Here is a 26,473-nt window from a genome sequence, read left to right as displayed (position 1 = left end):
TTTCAATCTTTCACTCCACTACCCACAATCAAACTGGGCCCCTCTGGTGCTGGTTCCCGAGTGGGTGGGCCTGTGCACACTCTAGGCCCCTGTGGGTCTCTCCAACAACCTCTCCTGTGAGGCTGGGAGTCTCTCCTGCTGTCACCCCAACCCCCACGGTGCTTTCAATCAGAGGTTTGAGGCTTTATTTCCCCGCTCTGGAGCCCTGGGTTGCGTGGTCTCCTTCGCTCCCCACTGTTTGTCTGGTTTATCTGTGCGCAAATGTGGGGCCGCGGGGTCTGCTAGTGGTCAAACTGCCTGCCCCGTTCATCCCACCCTCTGCCAGTCTTGGTCCCGCCATGGCCACGCGAGTCCTCTCCACCCTGGTGCCCGTCTCTGCCCCTCCTACCGGTCTGGATGAATGTTTATTTTTTATTTCCTTGGTGTCGGACCCCCTTGCCCTTTGATTCTCTGTCAGTTCTGGTTGTGCGAGGAGGCGCAGTGTGTCTACCTACGCCTCCATCTTGGTTCTCCTCCGGTCAACAATTTCTGGTGCTGGCTGAGGGAGGTGGCGTGCCTGGTGGTGGGCAGCTCTGTGGTTCAGCTTGACTTCCTCCCCCTCGCTGCTGAGTTGCCTCGGCCTCCTGCTGGGGAACAGAAACCTGGTTTAGTTCAGGGGCTTCTCACTCAGGGGTACGCTCGGGTGGGGGTGTCCTCACTTTCTGTCACCACACCGGAGCAGCAGACGGCACTCTGAAAGCAGAAGTCTGGTCATGCCCACTCCTGCTCCAAACATGTGAACGACTCCTGGTCACTGTGTGATTTCCCACCAGATTATGTGTAACTGCAGAGGAGCTCTGGGGTGTGCACAGACTTGTTCTCAAATCTCTAGCTTTTTCCTTTTAAAATTCATGCAACTTGTGCATATGACTGAATTTGCTTAGGACAAATGAGAACATGTTCCCCAACTGTTGCATAAAATTGGCACTTGAGAAGAAGAGTCTGTGTTTTCCTGGGGCCCCGGTGCGCCATGTGCGTGCCCACACGACGGTGCTGAGGAGACGCTGGAACCGCTGCCGGAGGTCATGCGCCTGCACGTTATGTAAACGGCTTCCTGACCTGCTCTTGCTGGCCCCTCACCCTGATTCCCCGCTGTCCCTGACTTAGAATTTTTTATCTAGGTGCTTTAGGGTTTTCTTTCTCTCTTTAAAATTAAAAAAAAAATTTAAATATTGGTTTGAGAGAGAGAGAGAGACATCCATTTGCTGTTCTACTCATTTAGGCATCCATTGGTTGATTGCTGTATGTGCCCTGATCGGGGATTGAACCTGCAACCTTGACATATCATGACAACGCTGTAAGCAACTGAACTACCCAGCCAGGGCTTGCTTTGGGGTTTTCTAACACCAAAATGTGTTTTTTCTTTTTTGGTTTCATAATAAGTAAATGCTCTTTGTATGAAACTGTCAACAATAGAGAACACCCTAGGGGGAAAGTCCCATTCTTCTGAAACCCCTCTCCCCTGAGCCAATGGCTGTGCACTCTCTCCTCTTCCCTCCCTCCCTCCCTCAGGGTTGACCTGGGATGTTTCTGTGCTGCCCTCACTCGCATTTTATGGTTCACATTCCTGCCAGGTCAGGCCCCAATGTCCAGGTCTCCTGCCTGTGACTACGTTCCAGCAGCCGCAAGTCCGGGGTCTGGCCCCCTGGGCAGCTGCCACCCCGAGTCCCTGTTGGCCGCCCCTGTTGCTGGACATCTTCGGCCACAGATTGGTCTGCAGCCTCTGGGCTGATGTGATGGACAGAGTGGCCTCCTTGACCCTGTCTCCTTACATCCAGTCCTGGGCCCATGTCCTTGCCTGTGTGAGTGACCTGAGGTTTGCTTCTAGCCAAGAGACTGACAACGGCAATGGGATGTCATTTGTGATTCTATTGTGTTGTCCTGTCCTATCCTATCCTATCGCCTCCTGGCTGAAGCTTTGCTCTCTCATCTCTCCTTTGATAGTCCTGAGAAAGCCAGTGGCCGCAGCAGGACCCGCCACATGGGAAGAAACTGTGGGAAGCCTCTAGGAGCTGAGGCAGCCTCCACCAAGAAACTTAAACTTCCAGTTCTGTGGCTGCAATGAACTGGATTTTGCCAACAGCCCGAGAGCACCTGGAAGGGGAATGCCCTCACTCACACTTCTGATGACATTTCAGACTCATCCAACTCCTGGAGCGCAGCCAGGTGAGACGCTGATGCAGAGAAGCCAGCTAAACCCTCCACCCAAACTTCTGAGCCGCAGACACTGGGCAGAACTAAATGCTCACTGCTTCAAGCCACTCAGCGGCTAGTAACCCACTTTGCACCAATGGATGAGCAACGAACACAAGCAGAAGCATCTAGATTAGCCACAGACTTCAAACAGAGAGCCTGCCCAGCCCTGTGTCCTGACAGAGGGCACTCCTGTCTCTGTCCCTGCTGCTCTGCAGGGCCGAATCCCCAGGCACTATGGCCAGCTCCTGTCCAGGGGGCCCAGAGGGCCTGTGGCCACAGCTTTGGGCAAACTTTCTCCTTACTCTCTAGCTTACAGAGACCCTCGTATTGTCCTCAAGTTCTGTGATTTCCCACCTCTACTTATATTTTACCTAATATGGCTTAATGTTTGAAATAGAGGAGAGTGAGCTTTATATTTTATCTTGGCCAAAGCCTTTCTAAAAAAAATAAAACTAAATTACTAACTTTTTATGTGTTTACAAAAGTAACAGATACCTTGCTTACTAACTTCTCCCCTCGAGTTTCAGTTCGGGGTGAGAGGAACGCGTACTCAGGGGGTCCGGCACCGACCTCGGCTGTAAAACGTGGGAGTAACGCAGAAAGCCGCTCCTGAGGACCCCATGTGACCCCCATGTGCAGCGGGCAGAGAGGGGGAGGGAACCTCACATATGCGGAGCTGGGAGTGGGTTGTTTATTTATTTACTTATTTATTTATTTACTTATATGTTTATGCATTTTCAGTATCCCCTGACCCGGACTCCACCCACGGTGGGCCCAGGGCCACCAAGGCAGATCTGGAAGATGCTGCTAGTCCTGGCTCCAGGCCTGGGACAGAAAGAGGCGGGTGGGGAGAACCCAGGCCTCTTCTCTTTCCTGCGTTCTGTCCCGCCCCTGTCTCCATGCAATCCCTTAGCCAAAGTTCTATGTGAGGTGAACCTTCATTTCCCACAGGGGCAGCTGTGGTCTCAAAGTAGTGTGGTCAAAGCCCATTTCTTTTTCTCTCTCTGTGGTCCCGGGAAGAATGCAACAGAGTAATTGAAGTCCCAGCAGAGCCCCAAGAGATGGAAAGTGCCAGGCAGGGAAACTGGGAGGAGGGGCTGGGGAGAGTAGCCCATGGGCTGCTGATGGTCTCGATGAGCTCTGGCCCAGCCCCAGGCCTGCAGCATGGGCCGGGCCTTCACCCGCACGACCCGAACTGAGACGTGAGCGCTACACACATCACACCGAGGACCCCGGCTAACCACGGAGTGGCACACACGTGAGAGAAACCTTGAAAGTCCTGGAAACTGAACCGACCCACAGAAAGCCATGGGATCTCACCACAGCTGGGATGTAACAGGGCTGAGTGTTTGCTAAGGCAAAAATATCAATATTCTCAGTAGTATTTAGATAAGACCCCATGTCTCATGAGCTGTTATTCAAATGTCCAGGGTACACACCGAAAGAACAGGGCCTGAGAAGAAAGAGGGAAGTGGCAACATCTCAGAGGGGAAAGATCATCGAGAGATGACGAAATGGACGCAGATGACACAAGTGTTAGAATTTTCCTGCAAGACTTAAAGCAGCTCTTTTAAAAATGCTCCAACAAACATTTGCAAATACTGTTAAAGTGACTGAAGAGATAGAATGTTTAGCAAAGAAATAGAAGTTATAAAAAGGAGCAAATGAAAATTTCAGAGCTGAAAAAAGAAAACACAGCAGTTGCCCCGTGTTCACGAGGAGTGTGGTCCAACATCCCCCAGTGGGTGCCTGAAACCATGGGTAGCACCAAACCCTGTGTATTCGAAGGTTTTTCGTGTACACACAGACCTAGGATAAAGTTAAATTTATGAATTAGGCACGTGCAGGAAGAGATTAATGACAATAGCTCATATTAAAATAGAGCAAATATAATAACACACTGTAATAGAAATTATACTCGTATAAATGTGCTTTCTCTCTTTCTCCGTCTCCAGTAATTTTATATTTTCAGATCAAACCTAGTCCTCAGTCTGTGTGACCATCTCCCCCTTGCAGTGAAAGACCCGGTGTTGCTGGTTTTGGGGTCCCCTCGCTGAAGTCCTAGAGGAGGCCCACTGCTTTCTGGGATGACACGTTGCTGCCCGTGGAGCAGGCCTCCTGTGCACGCCGCCCACTCACCAGCTAATACCTTTTCCATCCTCACTAGCACCTGTCACACACTGTGGCCGGAACTTCTGTGGTTTGAGGCTCCACAGCAAAACTAGTATGAATTTCTTTTTTCTTCTTCATAGTTTCACAAATAGGAAATTCATTCTTAGCCTATGCAGACCTTAGCAATCTCAGCACGCATATTTTTTTCTTATTACACAGAGAACTTTCACCGTTTCACCCAAGGAACCATGTTCTGGCTTCTCTTTGGCACATTCCAACGGCCAGCATCACCGCTCTCGCACTTCGGGCCGTTATGAGGGACAATAAGAATTACTTGTTTGTTCATTTTGTGCTTCAGATTCCACATTCAAGTGAAATCATATGGTGCTTGTCTCTCTCTGTTGCATTTAATTTCACTGAGGTCCGTCAGTGTTGTTGCAAAGGGTAAGATTTCATTTTCTTCTTTTATTGGGTGAAAACAGTGAAGGGATTAAGAAATACAAATTGGCAGTTACAAAATAGTCCCGGGGGAGTAAAGCGCAGGGAATACAGTCAGTAACAGGCCGGGGCCACGTGGGTACTAGAGTTTACTTTGTAAGTTATGTGATGGCCTAACCACTATCCTGCGCACCTGAAACTGTATAAAATACTGTCGAATGCCGACTACAGCTTAAAACCTTTATAGGTTCCCTGGGACATGAGCAGCTCAATAGCTAGTAGTGGGTCCAACAAAGGCCGCGCTAAGTGACTGGGGCAGGGATCGCATGCGGTGCGGGGCCGCGGACCCGGGTGGCTCACTTCTGGAGGAGACGGAGCCGAGGGCTGGAGATTTCATCGTCTGTGCACACGCTGCAGGCAATTTAAAGCTTATGAATTGCTCATTTCTGGAATTTTCCATTCCAGACTTTTGGGCTGGGATTGACCACAGGTAACTGAAACAGTGGAAAGGGAAACTGGATAAGGGGGCACTCCTGGACCCCTCCCCAAGAGAATCTCCCTGGAAGCCTCAACAACAAGAAAGCAGCTGATGGAGGAAAAGCATGCTCATTGGATGAGGGACTCAGGGGCTCATTCCTTCCCCTCCTCTGCGTGCTGGCTGCCTCAGGAGCAGCGGGTATCTGGACCATGTGGGGCGCCTGCGGGGATGTCCGGACTGTGTGCAGCGTCTGCCACCGCAGGTCAAGCCCGGGAAGAGGGCAGGCAGCGTTGTGAGCCCCTGAGGGGCGCAGGGCTGACCAAGGGCTCTGTTGGGGGCGGAAGAGAAGGACCTAGTCCACACGGTTGCCTGCAGCCTGAGCGGCTGGGCCAGCGGGTCTGAGGCTGGGCCTTGACCCCGGGCCTCACTGCCGCCTGTGTCCGCAGCCTTGAACCCTGCACGATGCATTGCCTAAGCAAACCGTTGTCAGTGTTCCTGCAGCCCCAAGTGTGCCAAGGTCTTATTCTGAGGTGGTAATCTGCTTTTTCTCCCATTTAGGAGTAAGTCTACATTGAGTGGGAAAAGCCTTTTGTTCTTACTGTAAACTGGGGAAGCTAAGTGTCGCCCCCATGGTGTTTTCCCCACGGGGCACAGGCCCTGGGGGGGTCACGTGGCTCCCAGGTCCCAACTGGGTGGTGAGTGGCTCGTTTGCTGTCCGGATTTGTGATTTGGCTACTCAGTATCCGAATCCTGCAGACGGACCCTGGGGTTGTAAAATGAGGCCCGTCCACAGGACAGAGGGGAGCACCACCGCACTGCCTCCGTCACCACCCCCTTCAGAGCAGCCGAGAAAGAACAAGCGACCTAAGAATAGCAAAAAAATAACATCCGCCCGGAAGGCGGATGGGTCCCAAGGGGCTGGCGGCCAAAGCAGAAATACCTCCCGCCCGAGCTTGGGAAGTGTGCGCCTCCAGACCTCAGACACGGCACGCTGGGGCCACGGAATTGTTCGCCACCGCGGCATTAGTCTGTTGCCTCTGCTCCCGCCCTTGCAGCAGCAGCTGAGTGTAAAAGATAAGGGCGATTTCCTGGTTTCCCCCCAAACCTCCCAGGGCCCCGCCCCCACCGCAGTTTCACTTTTGAGTTCACGTCCGCCCGGGACTCGGCACTCGCGGCGCCGGGGAGTCCAGCGAAAGCGTGACTGTGGTGGCCGAGGTAGGGGAGAGGGTCCGGGCTGGGGTGACTGGGGGGGTCTCCGGGGAGGGATGTGATATCAGGGTGTGTGGCCGGGAGTGGGGGCCCCAGCGGCGGGGAGGGGTATGTTTCTAAGGACGGGGCCACTGCCTCCGGAAATGCCAGGCCCTGCCTTGTCGCCTTTCCCGGGCTGCTTTTGCTTTCTCCAAACTCCAAGCTGAACAAACCCCAGAAGATCCAGGGCATGAGGTGAGTGCAGGCCAGGACAAGGACAGGTCCTCTCCCGGGGGCACAGAGGCCCAGCCATGGGGGATGGGGGAGAGGGGGCTAGTGTGCCCCTGGGGAAAACCACCTGCCAAGGAAGGGAAGTCCTCAGAAGAAGTTCTCTGGCTCGCAGAGCCTGGTCCTGCTTAGTAGAGGAAAGTAGCCAGTAACTTCAGTGAGTTCCTGCTTTTATTGCCGCCATTGCCAGTTCAAAGGAAGGTCGCTCTGTAAACTGCTTCCTGCCTCCCTCCCCTCCCTGGGGAGCAGGGCTGGGCCCCCAGGCAGCCACAGCTGTGGGCCAAAGGCCCGTCCTTCCCTGTCCCGCTGCTGCTGGGCCCTCATTGGTGGACGTCAGGGGTCCTGCCTTCCCCATGTGCTTCCACCGCCCCCTGAGCCTGGTCTCCTGTCGCACTGAACTTCTCCGGGGAGACAAGTCCTGGTCTGGAGGACAGAGGGCTCGGAGCCTGTCCAGTCCTCCAGAACCAGCCTCTGTCTGCCCAGCTCAGGCCCCGGAAAACCTCAGAGGACACACTGGTTCTCCTGGGGGCCTCATTTACCTCCACGGCATCCCGGTTGGGCCTGCGCTGAGACTGTTAGCCTGGTGCCTTTGTTCTCTGTGGGGTGGGAGTGCAATGGAGAAGAGGGTTGGGGAGGAGGGGACAGGGATTCCAGCAGAGTCACCTGTGACTGCCTCAGAAAATCCTGCATGAACCATGCAATTATCTAATGTTGCAAAGAAACAGTTCCGGAACTAATCATTCCAACCTTCCTTAGAGCAGGGAAGAGCTTCATGGGGCCTCACTGAGCTTCCCTCTCTCGTCCTGCCTCCCTCTCTGGCTCCCTCAGCGCTGGGCCCTACAGAACTCCACAGGGATGGAATGTTCTATATCGGGGCTGTCGGGAGCCAGCTGTGGCTAGCCCACTTGGAGTGAAAAACTGAATTTTAAATTCTGTTATCTTAATCAATTCAAGTGGCCATGGTGATGGTCACTACCACCTTTCCCAGCACAGGAACATTTTTTGCATCTTCTGAATTCCAGTCCATTTCTTCTCTCTAGAGAGGAGACCGCAAGACCCGGTGGGGCCATTGGCAGTCAGGGCACTGTGCAGAAGCCAGGGCGAGGTGTTTCCTTCACTGTGGAGAAGTCTTGGCTGGGCTTCCCTGGTCCTAGACCCTGTGTCAGCGCCCTTCAGGAAGAGCCATGGCCTCAGCCACAAGCAGCAAGAAGATGAGGGAGGAGGCCACCTGCTCCATCTGCCTGAACCTGATGGCCGAGCCTGTGAGCATCAGCTGCGGACACAGCTACTGCCAGGCCTGCATCCTGCGTTTCCTGGACAACCAGCCACGCCCGCCGCCGTCCCTGGCGCAGGTCTACCCCTGCCCCCAGTGCCGCATCCCATTCCAGTGGGCCAGCTTGCGGCCCAACAAGCAGCTGGGCGGCCTCATCGAAGCCCTCAGGGAGATGGACTGTGATGTGTCCTGTGAGGAGCACGATGAGCGGCTCCAGCTGTTCTGCGAGGACGAGGGCCAGCTCATCTGCTGGCGCTGCGAGCGGGCCCCGAGGCACCAAGGGCACAGCACCGCACTCGTGGAGGACGTGAGCCCCAGCTACAAGGTGGGTGCGGGGCGGCCACCGTGCACCCTGAGACCCCAGACCTAAAACCCCACACTGTGCAGCCCGGGGCTGTGACCCTGCCGTGCGGCCTCCCTGGGGCTATCGTCCCGAAAACTGGGTTAGGTTAGGGTGGGTCCTCCCTGAATCCAGTCCCGGCCATCCTTCCCGACCTTCAGCAGGGTGCTGGACTCTTGTGGCGTCCACTGTGGCTGTGATAATGTGTCCCGCACTAGGACTCCTGGTGGTCATTTATCGCTTCGCTTGTGTATATAATGAGACACTGCAATGTGTAGTGCCACGGGGGTGAGTCTGAAAGCACAGGGGACAGAGACACCACCTTTTAGGCATCCTCAGTCCAGCAGGGAAGACAAACTAGGTGTCACCAGGTTTGGGTGCTGTGGGGTGTGGGCGTACCTGGGGAGCCTTCCAGAGGCGCCTTCTGAGGGACACAGAAGCTAATGCGTGTCCAAGTGTGGAGAAAAGACAGGGCGCTCCAGGCGAGGGCACCAGGGGCGGCTGCATGGCCAGGGGCGGGGTGAAAGGTAGGTGACGACCCAGAGCCTTGTCAGCTCAGTCTAGGCCCGGCACAGCACCTTGACCACTGGCCACAGAAGGATCAGGCAGACGCTGTGCAGAGCATCCGCCGGGCACTGGCACAGATTTTCCCCGGAAGGGGTGGGCAGGTTGTAAGCAAGGTTCAGGCAGGGCAGTTGAAGGAGCTGGAAGTGGTTCGTGGTAGAGGATGACTCCGCGGGAGAGGTTTGCGCAGCTTCTAAGTTTCTCCCCCAGAAACACCTGGAGGAGGCTGACCTGGCCGTAGGGGCTGAGGAGTGGGCACGTGGTTACTCCCTCTCTGCCCTACCAGGGCCTGAGGAAAAGGACCCCAGGGTGGGACTCCTGGTTCGCTCCCCCACAAGGTAGAGGTGGCCCCCTTCAAGGCTCAGGGCCCCTCTTCAGGACATGGGCACCTCAATCACCCTTGGCACCCGGCAGGTCTGGAGGGAACCGAGGCTGCTCCCCCTGGAATTCCTTTCCCACGAAGCCGCAGGAATAGGAGCAGCACAGGGTAACAGGAGACTCGGGGGTCACACTGCTTGGTTTGAAGTCTCTGTTCTGCCACTTCCTAGGTGGGTGACACTGAGCGAGTTATTTAATGCCCCGTGCCTCGGTCTCCCACCTGTAACGGGCGGGGGGGGGGGGGGGGGATAGCAGTCCCTTCCTCCCCAACCCTCATGCCCAGGAGCTATGACAAGCTTCAAGCTTTAAGGGCATGAATATGTGTAAAGCTCAGCACTTGGCACAGAGCAAGAGTGGCACAGTCCTTGGCTCAGCCAGCCCTGCTGTGCCGACCACAGCCAGCCCTTTGGTTTGGCTTAGAATGGCTCTTCTTGAGACTGTGAGAGACTATTTTGAAAAGTAACTCAAAGGCTTGATACAGATACTATATCACTTTAAATTGGCTTCATGTCACCCTTCTTCAACAGACATCAGCGCCCCCTCCCGCTGTTTCTCGTGACTTTGCTGGGCTCCTGCCCTTTCCTTCCTGACTCACCACAGAACACACAGGGTGCCCTGGGTGTGCCGCCTTGCCTAGGTTTGCTTCCGCATGTTATCTGATCAGATGGCCCTGTACGTGATTACTATCTTGCTCTGTGGGCAGCATTTCTTTGGCAAGACTGTAGCAGAGGACAAAGGTCAGGACAGGTTGGGACAGAGGTCAGCAGCTGAGGTTGAACTCACAGCTCGACCATCACCAGTTTCAGCACCTGGGCAAGTTGCTCACCCTCCTCTGAACCCTCAGTTTCTACGACACAGAAATTGATGTGCAAGATCCTACCGAGTGCTCGGGGCTGTGCAGGGGAAAGTGAGTGACTGCCCACACAGCCCGCGGGGTGCTCCCTGGCAGTGTCGGGGCTCCCTACAGGTTCAGTGTCATTGTAATCATCTTGGAGGCCTGGGATCCTAGCCCCCCACCGCCGCCCCACCAGATGCCTCTTGAAGAATTACCGAACTGAATAGACCTTATTCACCCTGTTTTTCCTCTAGGAAAAGCTCCAGAATGCTGTGACAAAATTGAGGCAACTGGAAGAGGAATGCATGAACCAGAAGGCATTCAGAAGGAAGCAAATAACCGAATGGAATGTAAGCATGCGCGTTCTTGGTGTCCAGCAGTTTGCCGGCTGGCCGAGCACTAGGCATGGGGGACGATCGGGCAAAGCACAGTGGCCATCTCCCTAAACCAGACTGAACAGGGGGAACCCCAATAAGAAACCATGTTTCTTTTTATGCCCTTACTTGACTACATCTGTGGGAACGATCTCTTGTCCCTTCAACCTTTCAGCAGTAATTGGCCTGGATTCCGAACCCTGTCAGGAGAGGCGGAATCCGTGTGCCTGTGTACCGGGAGCCATCTCTCACGGGTTTGTGATTCTCAGTGCCACTGAGTAGCCTCCTGGCTTGGGGGCCTCATGACCCTGACACATTTCCCACGGTGCAGGATGCAGCTCTCAGAAGACAGAATCACTCCAGGCTAACATTGCTGATTACTCAGACTCACGAGTCTGGTCGAGGAGATCTGTCTGATCTGTGAGGAGGATCGTCTCTGCTAGGAGGGCCCGCCCCCTTGCCACCGCAGACTGTGGGTCTTGACTGTGTCCGTGGCCACCCAGCCTTGTGGTCAGAGAGGCATTCCTTTATGGTCACGCTGATGTAAGACATCAGGTCCCACGGGACTGGAGCTGTGATGCCTTTTTCAGAGGTTCCTTCTGACCTCTGCCCTGATCCTTTGTGTGTGAGTGGTAGACTTGGACTCCTGGGGGCGCTCTTCCTGCCCTCATTTCTGGAACCCGGACAGAGGAGGGTCCGGATGGTCCAGGACGTACGGAAACAGTATCAGTGGCCCTCTGGCCCCCACGCTCCCTGTGTGAGTGGAGGAACCACTGAGACACTGCAGTCCTTCATCTCCCCCAGGGAATGCCGAGTGCACAGGGTGTGACATTCTCTCTCTGTCCGTCTTACATATCGGGATGATTAAGTGGGCCCTGGGCGGCTGGGTGAATATTTCTCAGTTAACTATGGCGAAGCCTGCCCCCCGGGCCTCCCACTGCTGGGAATCAGGCCTCTCCAGTGACCGGGTTGAGTCCGCTCTTGGGGTGACGTTCATTATGAGCTTTCGCTTCATGAAGTCGCCTCAGATCAGACTAACCTTCTCACGTCTCTCATAAACACTTGTCTTCTCTTTGTAACACAGCGCTGTTCAGCCATTGTGCTGCAAGAACTTTTAAAACATGCAATACCTGACGATTTAGTCAGGGGCACTGACCTATTTTCCTTTAGAGTAAAAAATGACAACAGCCAACAACAGCCGTCCAGTGTGAGTGCCCTGTCCTGAGTCATAAATATACAAGCCACATAATAGAGCTGCATCTCTTTCTTCGTATCACATAGTGACGTTGCATCTGATTGTTTCGTTCTTGGTGCCAGAAGTCATTACATACACAAGTATAGGTACCGGAGTTTTAAAAAATTTGTACTGATTTTAAAGCAAGAGTAGAAGTGGGAGAGAGAGAAAGAAGCACTGATTTGCTGTTCCACTTACTGATGGCATTCATTGGTTGGTTTTTGTATGTACCCTGACTGGGGATCGAACCCACAGCCGTGGTGTTTTGGGATGATGCTCTAACCAACTGAGCTACCCAGCCAGGGCAGGTCCCTGATTTTTTTAAAAGTCACTTTGGAGCAAAATGGGTAGGCAGTAATTATTATTTTGTAAATCAATCAAAATTATGCTTATTTTTGTCCCATTAGCAAAAAATATATTTTTGGTGTGCTGCTGGATTTTAGTAATTAGTTTACCTGTATCATGAGGTGAAAAAGGTTGAAAATCGCTGTTGTAACTGATGTCTGACCTCGGCCCCAGTTCCGTGATTAAATAATTTAGTGTTCCCAGCCTGCATCTTGGCGGGAGAACAAGGAAAGTAACCGGGGACTGAGGTCTGTGACCATGGCTTCCAGACGGGAGCTGGGCACGGGCCACCACGTCCAGCTCTGTGACTCATGAGCAAACCATGTCGAGGTGGTTGAGCAAACTTTCTTTTGTATGTGCATGTGCGTTAGAAATAACATAAAATTCACCATCTTAACCATTGTGAAGCACACACTTCAGTGGCATTACATACTTTTATATTGTAAACCATTGCCCCCACCCATCTCCAGAACTGTTCATCTCGCAAAGCTGAAACTCTGTCCCCATTGCCCCCTTCCCTCGGCCCCTGGTAACCACTGCTGTCCTTTCTGTCTCTACGCCTTTGACTATTCCAGGTCCCTCCTGTAAGTGGAATCATACGCTGTTTGTCCATCTGTAACTGTCCTGTTTAACTTCCCATGATGTCTTCAAGGTTCGTCCATGATTTTGCCTGTGTCGGAATCCATTCCTCTTCCAGGCTGAGTAGTATCCTGTCTCATCGCTAGACCACCCTTTGTTTATTGATTCATCCACGATGGGCCGTTGGGTTGTTTCCAGCTTTTCAGCGTCCTTTCTTGACTCTAGGAGAAGATAAGTATTAAAAGACAGAAGATCCAGTCCGACTTTAAGAACCTGCACAGCTTCCTGGAAGAGGAGGAGAAGTTGTACCTGTGGAAGCTGGACAGAGAGAAGGAGCAGACTTTGAGGAGACTAAGGACCAGTGAGGCCAAACTGGGGCAGAAGAGACACCAGCTGGAGAGCCACATCCTGGAGCTAGAGGAGAGATGTCAGGGCTCGGCACAGAAGCTGCTGCAGGTGAGGCTGGAGGGCGGGAAGGTGGGGAGGGTGAAGGCCGCCTGCCTTGTCCAGAGGTGGCTCATTAGTGTGGGGAATTTAAAGTCACACTTCTCTTGGATACAGATTAATATCTGCAAGGTGGCCTCCCCTGGTCTGCAGAACAGCTTGATATGAATCAGAAAACTGTCCCCCCCGCTGGGTGGATGTGGTGGGTTCCTTGGCTGAACAGACTCATGGGATGCCTTCTGCTACTGTCTGCCCTGGTGCTACGTGCATACAGCCCTGTGAGACAGTCTCCTGAAAAGCTTGTCCAGGTGACAGGCAGGGGACCAGGTGGGGCACCAGGAGGTGTGCTGAGCTTTGCCTGAGTGGTGCAGGGCTCGTGCACAGCCCTCTTTCCGCCGCAGGAAGGTGGGCTGCACCTGCAGCTGCTCACCCCAGTTCCCACTAGTAGGACAGGAGGTCACACCATGAGGCTGACAGTGTCACATAGCTGCTCCACCCCCGTGTGATACCTGTGGCTGTCACTCCCGTGCCCAGTCCCAGGCACTATTCATGCCTCCACCACTGAGAGACAAGTGGTCATGCACAGGGCTCACGCTGAGAGGGAGGCGAGGTCAGTGAAGGCAGGTCTTGCCCACAGAGCGTGGGGGAAGCTCCCCACACACCTTAGCAGGAAGGCAACAGACCTCGAGCTTGAGGAACGTCCACGTGTCCACGCCGACCGCCCCGGGGGTGGGGTGGGGGGTTGGGGTGGGGATCATTGTTGCCGGGGCATCACCCACATCTGAGGCTGCAGCCACTTGCTGGGAGGGAGCGGGGCCCCATGAACGTGGATGTTTCCCCACCCACCTGTGCCTTTGTGTGTCTGCAGGACGTGAAGGCCACGCTGAGCAGGTGAGTGTTAAGTGAGCGAAGAGGGAGGGAGGAGGGGATGCTCAGCAGATGGGCGGCTCTGCTAAGTCTGGGCCTCCGCTCACCCCAGGAGTCAGGCCGTGCAGCTGGAGGCTCCGGAGGCCCTCTCCTTGGAGGTTCGAACCGAGTGCGATGTTCCAAAGCTTTACTTTGATGTGAAGAAGCTGTTGAGGAGCTATCAAGGTATGTGCAGTCGAGGCGTCGGCTCACTGCCGTCCTCCCCACCGCTCTCTCGGACCAGTGTGATGATTTCTACTTCATGTTTCCCAAAACTGAGGCTGGCAGAATGGCCTGCCTGAGCTCACACAGCTGGTCCGAAACGAGGCTCACCCTTAAACACAGGCTGGTTTTATGGAAAATAAACCCTGTTCTTGGCAACAAAAATCGTGTCTCCCCCCCCCCCCCCCCCCCCCCCCCCGGCAGTGAGCGTGGTTCTGGATCCAGACACGGCGCATCGGGAACTGATTGTGTCCGAAGATCAGAGACAAGTGACTCGGGGGTGCCCCCAGGACAATCTGCACATGTCTCCTGGGAGGTTCGCCGTCTCGCCCTGCATCCTGGGCCGTGAGAGCTTCTCCTCAGGGCGGCACTACTTTGAGGTGGACGTGGGAGAAGGGACTGGGTGGGACGTTGGCGTCTGCATGGAAAGTGTGCAGAGGGACACGAGCCTGAAGCAGGAGCCCCAGGCCGGCTTCTGGGCCCTCCGGCTGTGCGCCAAGGATGGCTATGTGGCGCTGACCTGGCCCCGCACGCCCCTGCGCCTGGGGGAGCAGCCCCTGGTGGTGGGGGTTCTCCTGGACTGCGAGGCCGGAGTCGTTTCCTTCTACAGCGTGACCTCGGGCTCCCACATCTTCACCTTCCCAAAGGCCTCCTTCTCGGATGCGCTGCGGCCCTATTTCCAGGTCTATCCGTACTCTCCCTTGTTCCTGCCACCACCGGATGTGTGAGGACAGGCGCGGCGTCCTGGGCTGGACCAGCCAGAGAAACTGAAGCCGTGATGGGAGGATTCTGGTCTGTGTGCTTCACGCTGTCCCCGGCCCCAGAGCAGTGCTGCGCTGTTGTGGGCCCTTGATCAATCTGCCTTTAACAAAGGGCTACAAAGACCGAGAATCCCACAGATGGTCAGTCTAGGCCTTGACCTCTGCAGCCCCCGTCAGTGGACTCAGAGCTTTGATTTCCTGTAGTCCGTGGGTGGCCAGCAGGGTGGTGCAGAGGTCAGGAAGTCCGAGTGCTCCCATTTTCTTTTTTTTCTCACCTGAGGACATGCTCTTTGATTTTCTTTAGAGAGAGGGGAGGGGAGGGAGAGAGAAAAGGAGAGAATCATCGATTGGAGAGAGAAACGTCAGTCGGTTGCCTCTTGTAGGCACCCCAACCACGGACTGAACCTGCAACCCAGGCATGTGCCCTGACCAGGGGTCCATCCTGCAGTTGACGGGCTTCACTCTCGGTTTACGGGACGGCACCACAGCCGACCGAGCTGCCCGTCAGGGCCCCCAGTGTGTGCGATGCGGTTGGAACTCGCGTGGGGATGAGCAGCAGCTGCAGGTGCTCCGCTCACTACACAGAAGAGCTGGAAAACGGAAACAGCGGTGAGTCCGGCAGCCGCCGACACGTTGGTCACCAATGTGGACCACACCTTTGGGGACAAAGTCGTGGGGGACATGGTGGGTGCAGAGGCATCAGACTCCTGTGTTCTGCTCAAACTGTCACCAAGCGCAGTGTGAGAGCGGACCGGGGACCAGCCCGCAGGGGGGCTGAGGGGAAGTGGGTTGTGATGGGGCCTCCTCCTGCAAAAGACGCATTTCCCAGAATGTGCTCGTGCCTGCTGTCATGAAATGTTTTTACATCTCAGTAAATAGTTATTGCTGGCGTGGTTGCTGGTGGTCTTTATTATGATTCACATATGAACAAATACGCCTCAACTTTGCACAGGCTTAGTTCGAAAAGCACATTCCGCATCCTAAATTATCATCCCTGAGATGACTAATGACGGGACTGGAGTGAAGTTTCCCAAAACACACACACAGCACTAACAGTGACCAAAACATGTCACAAAGTGGCTAAGTGTTAATGAAAATTTACGGTTGGCATGGACATCGATGTTTGTGGACGCCCTCTGACATCCCCTCAGGGAACTGGGCAAACGAGCCATTTCTGGGTGTTGGAAGCCTGGCTGGGTCTGCACCTGCATCTAGAGAGGCCGGACTGTCCCTCTCCCCAGCCTGTCGGCTCTCCTGGCATGCCGATCAAGGCCAGGTGCAACTAGAAAATGAAGGGCCACTTTGGTGTAAGAATTATCTTGAGCAGAAGGCAATGGAGTAAAGGCAGATACAATAAAAGCTCTCCCCTTCCTCCATTTGCCTAAAAGCAGGACACAGGTTTGCAAAGGTGGCCTCCTGTCCTCCGTACCAGGAAGCACAGAAGTTAATCGCCAGAGACAATGCCAGACCCTTAGCCCAGAGGCAGCTCCAGGGGGATCGACAGGCAACGCGCCCTTCTCTGCCATCACTGTATCCATGTGCTTGTCTCCCCACAACTTGCTGCCTAGAAAGCCATTGTCCTCTGTCTTGTCAGGTCTCACCAAATCTATTGCTCTTTTGTTCAGACGCTATAGAAGCCCAAGTTGCCACCACCACTTTTTGAGTTACTCTTTGAGGATTTCCATGTGTATGTGTAATGCACGTGTCAGGAAAACGTTCCTTTGTCCTTTATGATCCCACTGCAACCACGCTCACAAGACTCCACGTCTCCTCTGACAGCACAGGCGTAGGTGTCTTCCACACACCACGCCGGGCATCCTACAGCCAAGCTCAGTTCCGACACCAACTGGAGTCAGAGCACATCTCCCAGGTTAAGGGCTCAGCCTCACTCACAGCAGACCCCAGTCACCAGTCCAGGTCGTCACCTCTGATTCTGACTGACAGCTGTAAATGGGAGGTTCCCATGAGCCCCCTCTTTGGGTTCAATCATTTGCTAGAACAGCTGACAAATCTCAGAGAACTACGTTGTTTCCCGGTTTGTCATACAGTAAAGGATGCGTTAAAGGATACAGATGAACAGCCAGAGGAAAAGACACACATATCGAGATCCGTAAGGGTCCCCAGCAGGGAGCGTCTGTGCCCGTGGTGTTGGGACGTACCAGCCTGCTGGCACGTGGTTTTGTTAGCAAACAAAAACTCAGTCTTGCACTTTCGGGATTTTAATGGTGGCTACATCACGTGGGCATGATCAGTCATTAACTTAATCTGCAGTTTCTCCTGCCTCCCCAATGGGTGGGGGTGGGGGTGGAGCTGGACATCCCAAGCTTCTAATCATGTTATTCTTTCTGGTGGCCAACCCCCATCCAAAAGCCCAGAGTGGCCTCATTAGAAAAAAAGTCCTATCACCCGGAGAACTGCAAGGGATATAGAGGCTCCGTGTCAGGAGCTTTAGTCAAATACCACACACCGGAGCAAAACACACTCCCTGTGCTTTTATCCCTCTGGGTACTACCAGGGTCTCAGAAACTCTGCGCCAGGAACTGGGGCGTTTGCATATTTGCTGACCAACCAAACCTCTCCTGTCCTACCAATCACACTGTGAGAACTTGGAGTCCTCATTTGCATAGAAATGGACCAATCAGGTCCATTTCTACGCCAAAGAGTTGGTAGGCACTCTTTATATAAGCCAGCTTCACCTGGGCCTCAACAGGTGTGCACTTCGGGTTTCTAAGGAAGGCTGCTGCTGCTTCCAGGGTGCAGGTTTAACTGGAACTTGTCCCCTGGGAGCAGAGCTGAGCCCCGACACTGGGGGTGAAACGGGGCTGGCTCTTCCCAGGCTCTTTGGGCTGGTCTGTTTTGTTCTGTTTCACAGCTGTGCGTTTTCACAGTTGGGCTTTTTTCACTGAATAAAGGCTCCCCTTCGCTGCAAACTGGGGACTCCTGTTGGTGTTGAGTTAGTGCTGATGACCTTCTGTCAATAGTTCATAGTGGACATATAGTAAATGTCTGTTGAGTGAGTATTCTAATACATGTAAATCTTAAGCCTTCTATCAGGGCTTGAGAGCTCGTCTATTTGGCAGCATGTAGAGGATATGGGACCTGCACCCAGAACACACGCACTGGTGGGCACAGTGTTTCAAGTTGGAATGTTAACATGCTCTCCCGTGTGTCTAGGCCCTGCCCCTGCCTCTGGGCTTATAACTCGCCCGTGTCACACATTTATGTCACCCCTCTGTCTGCTAGGGTCTTCAGTTGTGTGGAATCTCTTCCTATACTTCGCTGTTCACAAGTCACTTTCAAATAAGTTTCTTTCTCACCCTATTGTTTTGCCCCCTCCTTTTTCCTACCATAGATGTCTCATCATTGTGTTCTCATCCATCCACAGCTGTCCCCAACGTTTTCTCTATGGGTTCTTTAATGTCATAAGCATAAATCGTTTTGTGGCTATGCCTGGTATGATGAACTAAGAAACCTAAGCAAAGAGTACCGGATACACCTCCTATAAGTTTGTGTTACACATATCGAAAGAAACGTACATATTGTTGTATTGTGTAGTTATTAGGCAAACACAATAAGCAGTGTTCTAAATTCACTTAATGTAACCTTTATGCAGTTCACATTTTATAGTTCTATTTTTACCAGCTGCTGTTAACTACCTGGGCATCAGATATGAGGCTTTTTATTTTATTGTTTTTCTGCAGAGTGAGGGGTTAGGAGACATCGTCTTTAAGGAAATTTACAGGTACATATCCAAGATCTGTGATTGTACAGTTGTTACCTGGACAGATGAAACCTCAGGTAAGGGAAGGGTGGAGGATGACATAGCACAGGGTGGGAGTTACCTGGTGCCAACTGGGCAAAGTTCCCCAGCAACCTCTTCCTTAAAAGATGCTTCAGAACCTGCATTTCCAGCAGATCCCCGGGGGCCGTTTGCCTGGAAATCCTGAGACCAGACAATCAAACAGTGCTTTACATCCTCATCCTGTTCCTTTCTGGTCACGATCCTCTCCATAGTCAGCTTAGTGCCTCCTTCTCTGGGACCCCCGGGACTGAGATCACCCCCTTTCCATATGCACATGTGCAGTGCTTTTGGGGACCGTGTGGAGTGGGAAGAGGCCTGTTTGACTGGACCTCTGCCCTGGTGGCCCAGGCCTTCAGGAACCTGAACCCTCTCCATCGTTGCTTTTTGAGGTCCTGTCTCCGGGAATCCACGTGGGGGTGTAGTCGGTCCTCTCCCCATTCCCCACACTGGCTCGTGACGATCAGTCTTACTAGGTTCTGTTTTCCCACCACATGAAGTGTTCCTTTTACTGTGTGACTTTTGTCCTGTTTGTAGAGGCAGCCAAAGTCATTGGTAGCAACTCCACTGCCACAGAATCTGACTTTTGATTGTGATGTCCTGCTGAGGAAACATGGGAAGGAGGTGGTAAAGAGTGCTGTCTTCACAGCTAGGAGAGCTGGTTTTAGTGTCAGAAGACAGGGAGACTGTTAAGTTTTCTGAGTTCAGCTGACAGTGTGTGAGCTGTCAGTGGTTCAGACCCTCCATGGCCTTTGTGAATCATCCAAACAATATTTCACAAATCTTCAAGTCAGTTGAAATCTAAATGTTTCATTTTTGATAGCAAGAGCAAAAACACACATAGGAGGCCCTTATATTCTCTTTGGAAACAATAGAGTATGAGAGGAAAAAGTAATTTGTTTAGGGACTTTTTAATATTTAGCCTAACAAATCTAGCCAACACAGAAATCTGCTGATTAAATACTATTGGGTTGGCCAAAAAGTCTATTTGGATTTTTCTGTAAAATAAAAGACACCGTTCATTTTCACCAATAATGTTATTGATTTGGGTATTTTGAGTATGTCAGTGCTTTCCCACGTGGTAGGATGTCGATTTTCTCAGTTAATTGTCTTGATTTGATCACTACCAACTTCAGCTGGTCTACCCGAGTGGGGAACATCGTGGACCGAGAAACCCCCAGCACAAAACCTTGCAAACCACTTTTGACACATTTGATCAGTCACAGCGCCTTCTCCATACATGGCACAAGTCTTTTTCTTGTGTTTCAATTGTGTTTTTAACCTTTCTTGAAATAAAGCATAATATGCCAAAAATGTTGTGTATTTTCTTCCATTTTCAGTATTAAAAGGGCTACTCAAAAATTCACGGATTTTAATATGTTTTTGAAAAATGAACGTTGATGTGACAACTGTCATGATAAAATTTAACAAAATTCTTTCAAATGAAGTTAAAGACAACTAAGAGCTACTAGAGCCGTCTTATGGGAAAAACCAAACTTTTTGGCCAACCCAAATGTTCTATTAAAGTAGAAATATGCTTTAGAAAAAAAACGAGGGTGTTTGTCTCAGCTATTTTGTTTTTTTGTACTTTTATATAATAAATAAAAGTTCTAAAAGATTGAGGGAAGCATTTTATTTCTACTCAAAATTACTTTTAAAAAATGGGCTAATTTAAACCATATATAGTTGACGGCATTATCAATTAGGAAATTCTGATAAAGTCACTACACTAATGCAATGTAAACTTTGTAAAGGCCAATAATCTTGGGGCATAATTTAAGAAACCAATTCTAAAGGAGCCAACACCCAATTTTAAGAATATGTTCATTGTAAAATTAGGGCAGCCAAAATATTCTGGAATTCCTTCAAATAAAACGAATGACTTTGTGAATTTAGTTGATTGCACCAGCTTAAAGAATTATGACGCATAATAAATGATTTTTATAAACATATAGTAATCTAGTACAAATGTTTGGTTAAGTGGAAAAAGCAAAATACATAATGGAATGTGTACTATGACAAACTATGGGAAATGTACTCACAGATTTATAAAAACTAGAATTGAGTGTATACAGTTATTAAGTAAACAGTAAACAGTTATTAATTTTGTTCTGAATCAAAAAAAGTTTTGAGAGGCTTGCGCCTGCCTGGTCTCCCAGGCCGTGGTCCGCGCCAGCAGCCCGCGGGCGCCCTCTACTGGGCATATCTCGGTGACACGGGAAAATCCCTATTCCAGAATGCCTTCTCGCCGTGTGCTAGGTGAGTACTTCCCTTGAGCTTCCATATTTGCCCCTGTCTAAGCCCTTCACCCTGGCACGGTGGTGTCACCCTGTGTAACTTGTAGTCTAGAGGCATTTGACAGCCATCATCTCCAGGAAGGCTCCCTTTAGCCGCAGGTCTCACTCTGACTTTGACCTTTTGAAAACATTCTCTGTGTCTACCCTGGAGCAGGCTCCTGCAACCCGGGAGCCTCTTTCCCTCGGACAGGTGCCCTTTGCGTGTAAAGGAGGATTTCCCAGCAGGCGGGAAAGAAAGGCCGGACTGCACAGCCTGGAGGAGGGAATTGCCCTCAGCTCCAGGCTCAGGGTGTGGCGCCCAAGGCCATGATGGCAAGCAGTCATTTACCGACAATATGACGCTTTGGAAGGAACAGGGCTGGCTCCTTGACGAATAAATCGGCCGGCTCCCCTTGTTCTCAGGCTGTGATGAGTGGAGGGAAGAACCCTGAGATACCACTGAGACCTGCATGCTCCCTGCCCTGCTCCGAAGTCAGGAGCAATCTCTTTAAGTGGGTCTTGGGGGCTGCAGCTTCAGGACTGTGGACCCCTCCCTGTCTTCCCTCAATCTGAACATTCAAGGCAAATCTATTTTAAGAGGTGGCTGAGGCACTGCCACACTGCCATTCATTTGAGAGTCAGGTCACATGTCTTGATGACTTCCCACACAGGAAAATGGAGAGCTACCCTTAAAACCCAAGCTCCATGACGGGTTTTAATCAAGGCTTTTTCTTTTATTTTAGAGATGAGAAGGGAGGGAGAAAGAAAAAGGGAGAGAAACACCAATGTGTGGTTGCCTTTTGCGCACCCCCTACTGGGGAACTAGCCAGCAACCCAGGTGTGTGCCCCGACCAAAATCGGACCAGTGACCTTGTGCTCAGGCCAGCGCTCAATCCCCTGAGTCACACCAGCCAGGGTGATCAAGGGCCCTTTAAGGGCAAAGATGGAGGGCTGGAGGTTAGGGGTCCCTGGTGAAGCTGATTGGTCAGTGTTTATGCAAGCCCCTGCAGGGTTTCCTTAGTCTGATTAATGTAATTCTTGATGTCATCTTGTCTGGGCCCTCCTAACTTTGGCTGGATGATCTCACCAGGCTGAGGACTCAAGATCCCACAAGCATTCCGTGATTGTGCATCAGTGACATTAAAGCAAAAGGCTGAAACTAAACATCTTGTAGCTGTTGTTTGTAATTAAAATATTTAATATTCAAAATTGTATATATCTAATAAATTATATATAATATATAAGTAGAAAAGACATCCTAGACCAAGAAAATATAGAAAGAAAAAGCCCAAATTAGAAAACTACCTGCAATACAGGTGATAAATATAAGGTTAATTTTTTTATTATATAAAAACCACAACGAGACAAGAGGAAGACAGACTGCTCAATGAATGAGCCAAAGATCTAAGTGGGAATTCCCAGAAGTGCTTATTCAAATGGCCAATAAGCCTAAAGAAAGGAAGTGACCATGTGAAATGACTTTACACCCTTTACCCTGGCAGAAATGAATGAGACCACACCTTGATGGCTGGAGGGAGGAAGAGCTCTTCTTAGGGTCTGTGAGCACCAACCAACCGAGATGGAAAAGGGGCCGTGGCCTGGCAGTCTCGGCGCTGGCACGCCACGCCGCGTCGCGCCATGGTCAGCAGTGGGAAATGGAAACATCCTGCTCATTGCTCATCCGTGGGTCAGCACCCTGTGCTCCTCCACGTGAAGGACATTGTCTAAAATATGATTTGACCTGAAAAGATTTTCTCAGAGTTCTGTTAAGAAAAAAAGCAAAATACAGGAAACTGTATAGTAATGTCACAGTTTTGTACATAACAACCCCACCTGAAAACAGAACAATCGTGCATGTGTATGGGCCGGCGTCTGTAAAAGAGCGAATTCAGAGGAGAGTATATGAATATACTCTCCTTTAGTGTGGATAAGGGGGGGCTGGGGATGGGAAATGTGTGTGGCAGAAGTTAGGGTTTGCAGGGAGTCATGCAAAGCAATGGAAAAAACAAAAAGACCTGAAAAATAGAGCTATTGACTATTCAACGATTTGTATGCACATATGTGAAAATAGTCTTAGAACTACTTGAGCTGTGTTAAGTAAAAGTGAGTAAACCTGGCTCGTCGTATACTGTTTTTTCTTGGGTGTGAAAAAAGACACCCTGAATCCCAAAATTACAATTTCTATAGCTTAAAGGAACAATTCTGTGAAGGTGTCCCCAACTCTGTAACGTGGTGCAGCCCACGCTACCAGGGTTGAAAACGGTGCACCGGATGAAATATGATCTAGTGAGGCAGAGTGGGAATTTCAAATATCCAATCAGGGCCGTTCTGTTTCTATAAACAGAAAAACCGGGTAAGGGTTTTGATATTTGGCTCTAAAGCTCCATCACAGCCAAGCACCTTTGTCTTCACTCTGGCCAGAAACTAGTGGGCAGCCAGCAGATTCACGCAGGGTCAGGTGCGGAGCCAACAGGAGCACCAGGAATGGTCAGCGCACAGCATGGAGGCGCTGCAGGAGGCCCACCTCCGACAGCAACCTATGTCCCATCTACGCCAGTGACTCACCGCCACTGCAAAGTACAGCTAGTCTGGAGGCAGATGTTAAGCCATAGGTTTCACTGATTTCCCCCACAGTATTCCCGGGTTTCGTAAAAGACCACTCCAGGGAATCGTGCAGACAAGGGGGCACTCCCAGCCTGGGAGGAAAGTAGTTCCCACCAACAACTAGTTTGGAGTGTGGGACCTCAAGTCACCTGATGTGGAGAAGACTGAGCATTTGCAAGGGGAGTGAAAATGTGCCAGACACTTGTGTACTTACTTAATAGCTCTTTTGCAGAGACACGTTGGTGGCTCTTAAAAGAGCCGTTGGGTTCTGGGAACAAGGTTCCAACTGGAACTCCTACTTTTTCTTGGGTGCTGCCTTCTTGGGCTTGGCAGCGGCCTTTGGCTTGGTCACTTTAGCCTTGGCCACTTTGGGTTTCACAGACTTGGCTTTGGCCGGGCTCTTAGCTACTTTCTTGGGCTTCACAGCCTTGGGCTTCTTGGGGCTTTTGGAGGCTTTCTTGGTCACTGGTGCTTTTTTGATCTTCTTTGGAGTTTTCACAGCCTTTTTAACAGCAGCACCACTAGCCTTCTTGGATTTCTTAGAAGCGCCTGCTGCCTTGGGTTTCGCCATCCCCTTAGCAGCACTGGGCTTGGCCTCGCCGGAAGCCGCCTTCTTGTTGAGCTTGAAGGAGCCCGAGGCGCCGGTGCCCTTGGTCTGCACCAGGGTGCCCTTGCTCACCAGGCTCTTGAGGCCCAGTTTGATGCGGCTGTTGTTCTTCTCCACGTCGTAGCCCGCGGCCGCCAGCGCCTTCTTGAGCGCGGCCAGCGACACGCCGCTGCGCTCCTTGGAAGAAGAGACAGCCTGGACCAGCAGCTCGGAAACAGAGGGCCCCGCGGGCTTCTTCTTGGCGGCCGCCGCGGCCTTAGCCGGCTTCTTCGCCTTCTTGCCAACCGCAGGTTTCTCCGGGGCCGTGGAGGGAGCCGGAGCAGGAGCGGGTGGCGCGGTCTCGGACATGGTAAAAGCAAAACAGGAGTATGTCAACTACAGGTACCTGACAGGAAAACGCCGCAGTCCCGGGTGCCTGGTATTTATAAGGCAGGGCCGCGCTGTGATTGGTGCGTGCCGCAGCCGCGCCCCCTGTCGCCGCTGGCGAGCCCTGCTCCTCCACCGCTCGAAAAGCCACCCGCGCCCCCTGGCCTCGGGTTCCCCATCCCTGTCGTGCGCCCAGGTTCCAGGAGAATACCCTGTCACCCCCCGAGACAAAAATTTAAGACGGGGGGGGGGGAGAGAAGGCTGCCACCCATCAACATTGCAGTGCGCTACTTTTCCCCTCTTTTCACTGGCTATTTTCAGGGGTTGCAGGTCCGTTCATGAATGAGGAAGTCACATGAGCCCAAGGAGTTTCACCTGAAACTCCACCTAGAGGAAGCATTGTTAGGGACATTTCTCTCTAACCGGCAGAAAAACGCAAGGGACCGTTTCAAATGGCTGGGGAGGGAGAAGAAAGAGCTGGGTGTAGGCCCACTTCTCATCAATGCCATTGCCTTTCCGCGCAACACCGAACAGAGACATGACCTGCGTGTATCTGGTCAAAGAATCGTAGACAACACCAGAGCAATTAACGCTCAAGCTGGACGTGTAGACAACCTAAGGTGCAAAGTTTCTGTAATTCCGACTTATTTCTGCGGCCCAATGCACTTCACGAATGTCCGACGTCTCTTAATTCTTATGACATACACCAAACAGACGCTAACGTGTCGGACCAGTGTTCCTTGTCAGCATGTCCATTCGAAAGATTGGCGAAGCGGAAAACCGAGTATCCGAGGCATTAGCACAGTCCCAGGTGATTTCACGGTTCCCCTAAGGGGTTTTTCAGAGGGAGGGCGCACGCCCTGGGATGACATTTAGGGCAGATTTCCATACCTTGTTTGTGGCTGCCAAAGTGCTTACTTTCACTAACAATGCTATCCAGTAAGCCGCCCCCCAGCGGCGAGAGATCAGGGCAGTGACGTCTTTTTCCCGCTCTCTGCAGTGGTTCTCAAACAAGTCCGCCTGGCCTGCAGGCTGGTCTTTCCCGGTTTCTCTAGCAACGCCAAAGCCCGTTCCCGGGCACTAACGTCTCGATCCCAAACACTTCGCCTCCATCTTCTCTACCACTCTTTCTAACTTTACGTTTTCCGGAGATTTTATGGTTTTAAAATGCATCACAATATTGCTGAATCAGAATTTAGAAGAGGAAAATTGGAACTTCGTGTCTTAGTTTAAAGGGCAGAAAGCTATAATAACAGGTTTAAATCTTCCTCCAAGGCTGGATGGTTTCTTATGTGAATATTGTTTGAAAGATGGAGATAAATCTTTGAGGTCAATCAGCAAGTCATCTAATCAAACGCGGCTTTTAAAACAAAAGCACTAGATTGAGACTACTTGCAAAAGTAACGTTTTCTGCGTCTTGTAAACTACAAATCTACAAACGAGGGACACTAGATACACTTTCTTAACGGCTGCTTGGCATAATGGACTCAACCAATGAAGTTGCAAAATTTCATCTACTTCATCCTAGTATAAAGGAGCCACATTTGCATCCTTCAAGCTAGAAAACTTTTTTTTTTTTAATAACTATGGTGTCTTGGAAATGTGAAGTAGTCCTCCCCAGAGTCAGGTATCCAATTTTTGGGCGAGCAGCTGTGTATTTAGCCTTGGGGCTGGATAGCATCACAGTCGCAGCCTTTCTGCACCTGGCAAAATGTATTCTAGGAGTTAGGAAACGTGAGTTTCAGAAAACTTCAAGTGTAGGACGCAGACCGTAAACATTTAACAAAAATGTGCGTCATTACAGAGGCCATTTCTGTGAAAGCTACT

The 26,473-nt window shown here is 51.6% G+C and overlaps 2 protein-coding genes across 2 annotated transcripts; one reads left to right on the top strand and one right to left on the bottom strand.

Annotated features, from left to right (window-relative positions):
* The first annotated feature begins 6,109 nt into the window (after positions 1-6,109).
* On the top strand, positions 6,110-15,906 carry TRIM38 (tripartite motif containing 38). Its single transcript, XM_053915134.2, has 7 exons — positions 6,110-6,478; positions 7,780-8,337; positions 10,384-10,479; positions 12,887-13,117; positions 13,974-13,996; positions 14,085-14,197; positions 14,438-15,906. Exons 2-7 carry the CDS (start codon positions 7,924-7,926, stop codon positions 14,959-14,961), a joined length of 1,401 nt encoding a protein of 466 aa, XP_053771109.1. The 5' UTR covers positions 6,110-6,478; positions 7,780-7,923; the 3' UTR covers positions 14,962-15,906.
* Positions 15,907-22,332: 6,426 nt separating this feature from the next.
* H1-1 (H1.1 linker histone, cluster member) lies at positions 22,333-24,660 on the bottom strand. The gene is made up of 2 exons (XM_024570222.3): positions 23,888-24,660; positions 22,333-22,832 (listed from the first exon to the last, which is right to left on the bottom strand). Exon 1 carries the CDS (start codon positions 24,626-24,628, stop codon positions 23,969-23,971), a length of 660 nt encoding a protein of 219 aa, XP_024425990.2. The 5' UTR covers positions 24,629-24,660; the 3' UTR covers positions 22,333-22,832; positions 23,888-23,968.
* Positions 24,661-26,473: the final 1,813 nt, after the last annotated feature.

Source organism: Desmodus rotundus, chromosome 12 (genome assembly GCF_022682495.2).
Source record: "Desmodus rotundus isolate HL8 chromosome 12, HLdesRot8A.1, whole genome shotgun sequence".
Lineage (NCBI taxonomy): Eukaryota > Metazoa > Chordata > Mammalia > Chiroptera > Phyllostomidae > Desmodus > Desmodus rotundus.
This window is presented reverse-complemented; position numbering and strand designations above follow the sequence as displayed.

Bases quoted from the DNA above. Each gene is read 5' to 3' on its own strand.
- TRIM38 (XM_053915134.2), top strand. From the start codon at position 7,924: ATGGCCTCAGCCACAAGCAGCAAGAAGATGAGGGAGGAGGCCACCTGC. The intron at 13,118-13,973 runs GTGAGGCTGGAG...GTGTGTCTGCAG, and splicing joins CGGCACAGAAGCTGCTGCAG to GACGTGAAGGCCACGCTGAG. The intron at 14,198-14,437 runs GTATGTGCAGTC...CCCCCCCGGCAG, and splicing joins GCTGTTGAGGAGCTATCAAG to TGAGCGTGGTTCTGGATCCA.
- H1-1 (XM_024570222.3), bottom strand. From the start codon at position 24,628: ATGTCCGAGACCGCGCCACCCGCTCCTGCTCCGGCTCCCTCCACGGCC.